The sequence below is a fragment of the Adiantum capillus-veneris genome, chromosome 10 (assembly GCF_014529385.1).
Source record: "Adiantum capillus-veneris isolate H3 chromosome 10, ASM1452938v2, whole genome shotgun sequence".
NCBI lineage: Eukaryota > Viridiplantae > Streptophyta > Polypodiopsida > Polypodiales > Pteridaceae > Adiantum > Adiantum capillus-veneris.
In genome coordinates this window covers 88,419,998-88,430,721 of record NC_140940.1, presented here as the reverse complement: position 1 = coordinate 88,430,721, position 10,724 = coordinate 88,419,998, and the positions used below count along the sequence as shown (strand labels likewise).

At 41.7% G+C, this 10,724-nt stretch overlaps 1 protein-coding gene across 2 annotated transcripts in view; it reads left to right on the top strand.

Annotated features, from left to right (window-relative positions):
* Positions 1–9,392: 9,392 nt before the first annotated feature.
* LOC147449211 (uncharacterized) overlaps positions 9,393–10,724 on the top strand; it is a 59,725-nt gene continuing 58,393 nt past the window's right edge. The window contains exon 1 of one of the 2 annotated variants that reach the window (XM_086521751.1): positions 9,393–10,527. In XM_086521751.1, the coding sequence (XP_086377877.1) occupies positions 9,637–10,527 (891 nt within the window). In that variant the 5' untranslated portion in view covers positions 9,393–9,636. The remainder of the gene's footprint in view (positions 10,528–10,724) is intronic. The other variant, XM_086521752.1, reaches the window with a different exon arrangement.

Sequence of the window (10,724 nt, the reverse complement as noted above, 5' to 3'; positions counted from 1 at the left end):
AATCAATATCTAATTCTCCTAAATGATTTTCTCATGTTAAACTGGTCATTTAATATGGGGAAGTGCCAGGGGAGAAAAAGCTAGAATATTGGTTAAGCTAGCAGACCAGCCACAATAGGGATCCAAAGGAGGGAAAATAGGGATCCAAAGGGGGGGCCATCTGTAAAAGAGCCGTGTGCAACAATGGGCTTAAAAGACCCTAAGGTTCAACCCATTAAGACTTCCAAGATGCTAAGGTTCCAAAAGTCAAAGGTTGTGTCCAAAGGTCAAACATTGGGGGAATTGGATCCTTTGTGTGTGTCCCAAAAGTCTTCAGCAATCCCTAATAGGAGGGGGCGAGCCTTGCTTGTAGGGGATGAGAGATAAAGTCACACACACACACACACACACACACACACACACAAGCTCCCTTTACACAAAGGGAATGAGGGACACATGTCAGCTCCCTAGCTTAGATGCCCACAAGGTGTATTCAAATCCTATTGGATGGCATTGGAGGTGGACCAATCAGAATTAGGCTAGAGTAAATCTAGTTTAATTAATTTAAAAACACTTAATAAAAGAACCAATAAGAATTAAGCTCTCTAGAAGACTATTGGACAGTCTCCCAAGGGGACCAATGAGCATTCAACAGCCCAATGGCTTGCCTGATTCCTATTGGCCAGGAGGCAAAGGGGTCCAATGAGGGTTTAGTTGAATTAAATAATTATCTAAAGCTCTCACAAAAGGTAAAGGGGGACACATGTTGGAAGGCTATCACTTATGCTGCTTAATTACCATTGGCTAAGCCTGGGGAGGTCCAATAGAATGCTAGCAAGAGCAAATAGCAAGAGGGATCGACCAAGAGAGAGAGGGGGGGTGATTTTTCAAAGGCATTATCACCTACACTCTCACACTAGCTCATGTGTGAAGTAAAGAAGACTCTCTCTCCTTCTCAAGCTTTAATGGAAAGCTTATCACCTACTCCAAGAGCCAAGCTTCAATGCATGCTCATCTCCTCTACCATGCTAATTACTAAGCTAAGATATGCTAATATGAGTGATTATGTGAGGAGATGTACATCTTCCTTGTAAGAATACTCCTTCTTTCTCTCAATCTACTCTCATACCCCGCTAACTCTCACCATCTTCGAAGCTGTGTGAGGTCTTGGGTCTGAGACCGTGAGGGAATTGATGTTGTGTTTGATAAGTGTTTTGCGTAGTGCATGAAGTTTCCATCTTCATTACACTAGCTAGTATTGAAGGAGCACAAGAAATTGTATTGTAAAATGTCTCTCTTGATGGGAGAAACCATAATACAAAGCCTTTTGGAGGGGGGACCGGCTCCATGCAAATCCGGTCCTCAACTGTTGTCAATTGCTTAATTTCTCTCTCTTTTGAAGTATTGTTCATGCTATTTAACTAGGTGTTATTCTTTTTGTTGCTCTCTCCACCCAAGCACTCTTGTTAATCTCATTAGGAATCTATTCTAATGAAATGCTCACTATGTTCATGCTATTTTCCGCTACACACAAGTTACTACGCCATTAAATGTTACATTGGTATCAGAGCACAAGGTTTCTCTTTCTTTGCTCAAGAAGGGAGGTCCTCAAGCTAGCTATAAATGGTTGGTACTATTAATTGCATGTGAGTAAGTAGATGGTCAAGACAACGAAGATCAAGGGAAGAAAAAGTGATGGTCAAGACAATGAAGACAACGAAGATCAAGGCAAGAGAAAGGCGAGAAAGAGGTCACCCTCTTCTCCATCTTCCTCAAATTCTTCATCTTCTTAATAAAGTGATGGTGCAACCTTTGAACCATAAAAAAGAAGAGGCCATAGGAAATCCTATGCCGCGTGGAAGAGGCCATCCAAGCTCAAGAAGTTCAAAGAAGGAGGGAAGAGCATCTCTTTCCTTACCTACGATGGCACTTTTGGTGCTACAGACAAAGTCTTGGCCTTTATCCAACAATTCAATGCGGCGTTCGGAGATGAGGGTTTCACTGAGTCCTCTACGCTATGCAATGTAGCTATGCACTTTCAAAAGTCCGCCAGACAATGGTGGTCTAGCCTACGGGCCAACGGTGAGGCTCCACGAACATGGAAAGCTTTAAGAGCTTCCATTATGAAACAGTTTTTGGCCACCGATGCCAAAGACAAAGTACTCACGGAATGGCAAAGCTTGAAGCTCTCTCCCTATGAATCCATCCACAAATATGTAGACAAGTTTTGGGACCTACAACTCAAAGCCATTGTCTTCAAAAAGTTGGATTTTGGAGAGCAAAAGCAGCAATTTTGTGCGGGCTTAACCGAAGAAATGGCGGAGTATGTCAACTCCCAAAGGCCACGCACCATATCGGCGGTAATACATCATACTATGGTGGCCTCTCGAATCAATTTCCAAAGAGGGGCTAAGAGGAATTCTAAGCCCCCTGAAAACAAGGGTTCCAATGAGCCTAAGGGGAAGAACAATGTCCAAAAGTCTCCTAAGGGCAACTCCAACAAAGCTAAAGAGAAGGGAGTTTATAAAGGCAAAAATAAACTCTTTCCTGAAGAGCTTGAGCGTTATCGCAAGGATAACCGGCGTTTCAAGTGCGACGAAAAAGGGCATGCGTACCACGCTTGTCCCCAAAAGAACAACCGCCATGATTCTCCTAGAATACCTTGGTCGGAATCCAAGAGGAGGAAACTCACCACAAAGGAACTCCTCTATGCCATGCTTGGGGAAAGGTAAGAGAACATGATGCTTTTATTCTCTTTGACCTATCTTCTATGATAGATGAGTATGCTATTGATCCTGATTTTAGAAATGTGATTTCAGCCCTTGCACTAGGGAAGAAAGAGGAACCATTTACTTTACAAGATGGTTATCTTCTCTATGGCAATAGACTATGTGTTATTAGCTCACTACGTGAGAAATTAATGTATGAATCTCATGCTCTTCCTTATGCAGGACATAGAGGGATTCAGTCTACCCTAAAGGGCATTGAAACATATTTCTATTGGCCTACCATGAAAGCAAACATACAAGAGTATGTTTCTAAATGTGTGGTATGCCAAAAGACAAAGTTTGATAGAGGGAAGCAACTTGGATTGCTTCAACCTTTGCCAATCCCTAATTCACCATGGGAGAGCATATCCATGGATTTTATCTTTGGATTGCCTAAGTCTATCCATGGGGATACGTGAATATGAACGATAATAGACAGGTTTAGTAAACAAGCTCATTTTATACATGTCAAAAAGACTATCAAAGCCCATCAAATGGCAACCCTCTTCATTTCAGATCTTCAAGTACCATGGCTTGCCAATGTCCATAGTGTCGGATAGAGATCCTATAATGACCAGTAATTTCTGGAAGGGTCTCTTTGAGAATTTAGGAACAAGGCTAAACTTCTCTTCAGCCTATCACCCGCAAACGGATGGCCAAAGTAAAATAGCTAACCTACCAATTCTCGATCTACTAAAAGCCTATGTAACGGAAGTAGATCAAAGATCCCAATGGGAGAAGTACTTACCCTTAGTGGAGTATGCTTACAATAACACTATACATACTTCCACGGGAAAAGCACCTTTTGAGGTGATTGAGGGAAGATAAAAAAATCCCTTGCTACTTAAGGTACACGGGAAGATCTTTGCTGCAGATGAGTATAGCCGAGACCTACAAGAATCTTTCAAAAAGATTAAGGATGCTATCTCTATCTCACAACCAAGGCAAAAGGCTGTTGCGCTGACAAGCACAGAAGAGCCCAGCCTTTAAAGAAAATGATTGGGTCTTACTCAAATTTCCCAAGGCTCGATTAAGGCACACGACAGGCAAGAATCCTACGGGACACCAAAAGTAATATGCTAAGTTAGCAAAAAGGTACTATTGGTCCCTTCCAAATTCTTAAGCCAATCAATGAGATGGCCTATCAACTTAAGTGGCCCAACCATTGGCTCATACACAATGCTTTCCATGTGAGCCTACTAAAGCCTTACAAAGGAGAGCCACCTCAAGAACCAACTATTGAAGACCCACCGGAGATTGAGGACCAAGAAGAGGTGCTGCAGTCCGAGTCCATTCTCCGACATGAAGACAAGGTACTAAGAGGCAGTAAGACTATCCGACGATATCTTATTAAGTTTAAGAATTATCCTTTTGAAGATGCTAGATGGATGCAAGGCATACAATTAAAGGATAACCTAAACCTTGTCAATGCTTACAATGCTTCCCAAGAGTAAGCAAATGTACAAATGTTAAAAATGAACAAAATTTTTGTCTTATAAGACTCTTTTTTTCTTTATTGTGCACAAAAATGAAGTAGTATGCATGCTTAGATCAAGTTTGCGGAGACGACGTCTCCCAAACACCAAGTAGAACTTGTCACTCTACTAGGGAAGATGATAGGACTATTGTGTAGACATGCTTGCGGCAGCCTCAGGCTCTTAAGCGCCAAATGGACTAGTCATCCATTGTGGAATGATGTCGTAGGGTAACATATGGATCCTCTACCCGCTAAGAAAAGGACTAATGAATATGCTTTATCTTCTCTACCCCATAGTCGAGGACGACTATGATTTCAAGAGAGAGATAATGTCATAATAATCAATATCTAATTCTCCTAAATGATTTTCTCATGTTAAACTGATAATTTAATATGGGGAAGTTCCAGGGGAGAAAAAGCTAGAATATTGGTTAAGCTAGCAGACCGGCCACAGTAGGGATCCAAAGGAGGGAAAATAGGGATCCAAAGGGGGGGCCATCTGTAAAAGAGCCATGTGTAACAATGCGCTTAAAAGACCCTAAGGTTCAGCCCATTAAGACTTCCAAAATGCTAAGGTTCCAAAATTCAAAGGTTGTGTCAAAAGGTCAAACATTAAGGGAATTGGATGCTTTGTGTGTGTCCTAAAAGTCTTTAGCAATCCCTACATAGGAGGGGGCGAGCCTTGCTTGTAGGGGATGAGAGAGAAAGTCACACACACACACACAAGCTCCCTTTACACAAAGGGAATGAGGGACGCATGTCAGCTCCCTAGCCAAGATACCCACAAGGTGTATTCAAATCCTATTGGATGGCCTTGGAGGTGGACCAATGAGAATTAGGCTAGAGTAGATCTAGTTTAATTAATTTAAAAACACTTAATAAAAGAACCAATAAGAATTAAGCTCTATAGAAGACTATTGGACAGTCTCCCAAGGGGACCAATGAGCATTCAACAGCCCAATGGCTTGCCTGATTCCTATTGGCCAGGAGGCAAAGGAGTCCAATGAGAGTTTAGTTGAATTAAATAATTACCTAAAGCTCTCACAAAAGGGAAAGGGGGACACATGTCAGAAGGCTATCACTTATGCTGCTTAATTACCATTGGCTAAGCCTGGGGAGGTCCAATAGAATGCTAGCAATAGCAAATAGCAAGAGGGGTCGACCAAGGGAGAGAGGGGGACTGGTTTTTCAAAGGCATTATCACCTACATACTCACACTAGCTCATGTGTGAAGTAAAGAAGACGCTCTCTCCTTCTCAAGCTTTAATGGAAAGCTTATCACCTACTCCAAGCTTGTGAGAAGGGAGGCCTACACCAACAACTCTTGGCTTTGTGATGCAAATCCAACCAAGAGCCAAGCTTCAATGCATGCTCATCTCCTCTACCATGCTAATTACTAAGCTAAGATATGCTAATATGAGAGATTATGTGAGGAGATGTACATCTTTCTCATAAGAATACTCCTTCTTCCTCTCAATCTACTCTCATACCCCGCTAGCTCTCACCATCTTCGAAGGTGTGTGAGGTCTTGGGTCCGAGACCGTGCAGGAATTGATGTTGTGTTTGATAAGTGTTTTGCATAGTGCATGAAGTTTCCATCTTCATTGCACTAGCTACTATTGAGGGAACACAAGAAATTGTATTGTAAAATGTCTCTCTTGATGGGAGAAACCATAATACAAAGCCTTTTGGGAGGGGGACCTGCTCCATGCAAATCCGGTCCTCAACTGTTGTCAATTGCTTAATTTCTTTCTCTTTTGAAGTATTGTTCATGCTATCTGCTCTCCACCCAAGCACTCTTGTTAATCTCATTAGGAATCTATTCTAATGAAATGCTCACTATGTTCATGCTATTTTCCGCTACACACAAGTTACTAGGCCATTAAATGTTACATGCCACGTCTCTTTGATGCCCAACTTTGAGTATTTAGAAAAAGCTAAGGCAATATCCTTGACGCATTAGCCGTGTAGGCCATTCACCCCCCTACACACTAACCGTGTAGACGAGCCTAACAAAAAAGAAGATCTAGGCAACACAACCAGTCCAACAAAGCCCATGTCATCGACCCTTTCATTTAAGGCTAAGCGATATGGGTAATCATAATCTTGTAGTGACGCTGCCATGAGAAACATAACACATGGGTCCAATCACAATAGTATTTTTCGTATGCACAAAGAATCTTTTGCAAGAAATCAACCTATACAGGGTCTCTAACCTTACACATTCACCATAAACAATCAAAGCCACTTCATTATCCAATCCAAAACCGTAAACCATAATCTAGTCTCATCACATGGGTGAGCACTCACCCAACTCAGGGTGATGCACATCCAATCCTGCAAAACCACTTTAGCACATAACATGGCTGCAAAAATTTCAACATCATTTTGACAACACAACCACATCCCAGAAAAAGGATCCAAGAGTCACACCAGCTCCCACAATCAAAATCATAACCATAATCCAAGAGGGATCTCAACCCTTAGCCATAAACCATATTCCTTACTAAACCGACTCCCACACTTGGAGTTTAACATATCCACTACAATCAAACTGAACCAACACACATGTCCCTTAAGACATGAAGTTTTTTAGCATAAAATAAATTCGACCAGTGACTAAACATGACTTCAAAATCCTATTTTGACAATGTTTAACCATGCATATTTGATGCACTATGACCACACCTCACCCCCTAGCACATAGAGCTAGTTTTTTACCAAGAAGGGTGGAAAACAGTATACACATGCACAGAGGCATCCACATCCATCCACGAGGTTCCATACATCATATGACATCATCCCATCAACTTAACCATGATGCAAAACAGCCCCACTTTTTTGATCAAGCATATGTCATAACATCACCTATATGCAAAAAAACAACTTTTTACTATTTTTGGGTGCATAAATAAAGTGCAAATGAAAGTATTCAGTCTCAAACCAATGCATCAAGCCGAGATCCATAACATAGAATAACACCTTATCACTTCCCTTTGCCCATATAAAACTTAAGCAAACAGCCGTGACACGAAAAGAAAGCCACTTTATTCATATTTGCCCATATAATTCAGGTTGACTAACCATATATCCCTATATAAGTTTATGGACTTTAAACAATTGAAATCAACTCACCAAAACAAACCATAAAACATATGTGAATCACTTATCAAACTCATGATGCTTTATGGTAGTCCCCCTTGGTAACAACTCTAGACGCGTTTGTAATACCGTATAAAGAAGGATTAATAACTCGCACTCAGGAAGTGATATTAGTGATCTAAATAAATTTAGCAAAAAGCTTAATCAAGGTTTTGATTTGGTTAAGTGGGCTCGTTTATCCGATGGATCTATATAGTGATCCTCCAAGGAGCATGTCCTAAATATTGCATGTGTGGGGAGCAAACTGTATTTTGACCATAACTTTTTGCTCTTGTGAAAATTTCACACGACGCCCATGAGAGAAAATGTTTTAAACAATGTGTTTAATATCTGGTTCAAATGGTTGAACTTGATTCATAGCACGTTAAGAGATATGACCAAACCAGTGTTCCTAAAGCCTACATAACGTGAAACGAAAAGCGTTTTTTATGCACTTATGTGACCATAAACACAACTTGTGCATAAATCAGTGTGCTAAACATGATGAAACAAACATGGAGCATCCTCGTACACATCCGACAAGTCTATACATGCCCTTGTATATGAAAGAGCCCTTCTATAATCTGCCTATAATAGTGAGCGAGTTCGCGTTAGGAACCAAATTACTCTGAAAACAATGAAAAACACTTCAAGTTGAGCCATGAAAGCTCTGCTCATACATAAGCACAAAACCCATTCAAAACCCCAACCTTATTCTTGGAATCTTGTGGCTTTGCTTCTAATTGCATAGTTATAATTTCAATCCATTGAAAGGAAAACTCAAGATTCCTCCCTCAATGTGCCCTCATTTTGATTTTAGAGAGAATCAAGAGCCCTTATATTTAAACCCACATATAATTTTGAAAAAGAAAACCCTAATTCACACCCCCACAAGCTCAGAAACATAAGGAAGAGAGACCATAGGCCTAGTGCACTCCTTTTATAGAGAAACGATGGAATGGATACACAAAAGGGAAAGGCTTGTAGATTTTGAAGCCATAGGTAAGCACCCCCTTGCTTCCATACACGGCCCGTTGGATGATGGGTCAAATTTTATGCATATCGACTCAAGATAAGCTATTTTTGGCCCAAAGATGACCTTTTCCGAGTGTAAAAAGGCCAAAGAAGCTAAGAAAATCCCTAAAGTTGTGTAAAAATTCCCTTGAGATTAGATTTTACATTAAATATCATTTTTTCACTTTGCATGATCTCTCAACATATTTGTAATGAGCGTGCATGCTAATCACTATTTTTGGCAGTTTTTGTCCACATCGAATTTTGTAAGTGAGATAGGTGTGCTACCATGAAACACTAAGCACGTGCACATTCTCAAACCTAATTAAGCATGTGCAAACATGCAACGATGCCACATCCAGGGCCACATATCACACTGTGTACACTAAAGCTCATGCAACTAAAGTATAAAAAAGCGAATACCTTTATTTCATATTGTATACATGCCACTACAACTATGCCATTACATTTTAGTTTTTTTCTCATGTAGTCTAGTTCACATGACCTAAAATTACCTAATTCTAGTTGGTGATCGATTGAAAGGGAAGGACACCTTGCGATTTGCGCAGTGCCCCGACCATCCTTAACTTTATCTACCATGGGGTGGGTTGGATGGGATTGATGATGGAGGATGGATTTTCGGGGACGTGGGGTATCTTAGCATCGCACGATAAAACTAATCTCGAACTATTGAGATTAGTGCCGAGAAAACTAATCTCGAGACGCCAGTTCTGATCCTGAGATGCTCCATGATTTGAACTCTTGCCAATGGGATGAGAGCTAAACACGCTAACCATTACGCATGCGTGCTTATCTTGTTTTAGATGAGGATCCTGTGGTTATGATTCTAAAAATGCTGCACGAGATGAGCGACAAGATTGCCATTACATGCGGACCATTGATCCCATCCATCCCACCCTGCAGGGTAGCCTAAACAGAATATCCACGTCATTAATAAAAGACAGGTGTTTCCCGGAGTTCAACAAACTCATGTTAACTCAGTGAACACTAGAAAGGTCCGTGCTTGCCCCAACAACCCCTCGTTTCCGCACAGAGAGAGAGAGAGAGAAAGAGAGAGCGAAAAACACACTTCTTAAAGCGCGTGTTCCCCACACACTGCCTCGCCTTTAGCTCATCAGGTACTCAGGTAACATTTCTTCTTCTCTTCTGCCGTGAAAGAAATTTCTCCAATGCAGGTGCATTGGGTCTGTCTGTGTTAGGGTTTATTGGGTGCAGTAGCAGGCCGATAGTTCTGTTATGGGACAGCTTCGTGACTGGTGGCCCTCCGAGGATGCCCTTGTGAAAAGATCTTCCGCAGTGCCTCCCAACATAACGCTCACACATTCTTCTCCTCCTCTGCAATTACTAGAAGCAGCAGCAGCTCTCAATGATGACGTAGGCCCTGCCTGCGGTGCATTCAACAACCAGAACTATCCCTACGTTCCTTCCTCAGCCCCTCAAGTGTGTCCCCGCCCACCCATCAAGCTGATCAACTCTCAAGACCATAAACAGGAGCTTCTTCGAAATCTCCTCAACCAGCGGGCCACTGATCTCCCTCAACAAGCACAAGCGATCTCTCCAAGCCTATCTCCACAGGACAACACTCTGGTCAACCCTAGGTTGCCAGGCTCATTTGCACATCTCTTACAGCAAGTTCACAGCAAGCCATCTCCAAGCTCTTCGCAGCAGGATGACATGTCTTTAACTCTATTTCGGAAAGGTACCTCACCAACACCTTTCACCACATCAATCTATCATCCCTCCGACGAGTCTTTGAAATTGGAGAGGAGTAGCGGTGGCAGTGGTGCACATGAATTGCAACAACGCCTTACCAACAGCAAAGATTCCTCCCCATCAGAGAAGGCACGACGACCTAATCTCATTGGGAAAGAGGCTTTAACGTCAGAGAATAGTCACAATCTACGTGGTTCTTTGTACAAGGACGGTATGGAGAAGAGCTGCAGCTCGCATTCTGTAGAAAAACATCCTGAAAAGATGCGGAACTTGCATGAAGTTCAGGAGCACCCTATTAACAAAGATTCACTGTCAAGAAGGGAAATTCACATTTACTCTGAGAGGCAGAGGCGCAAGGGCATGACCCATCTTTACACCACTTTACTTTCGCTATTACCCGGGGCAAAACCTAAGGTACAAGTTGTAGCCTTTTAAAGGCAAAGCACTTGATCTTGTTACTTTGAAAGTTTTCACACACTTTCAAATTATTTTAATGACCACTTAGAGTACATAACGGACTGAACTCTTGGTTAGCACTGTTGTTATGAAGTGCGCTATTGTTGTTTCTGGTGATTATGGGTGTACCGCCAAGATGATGGGCTTATGTTTTG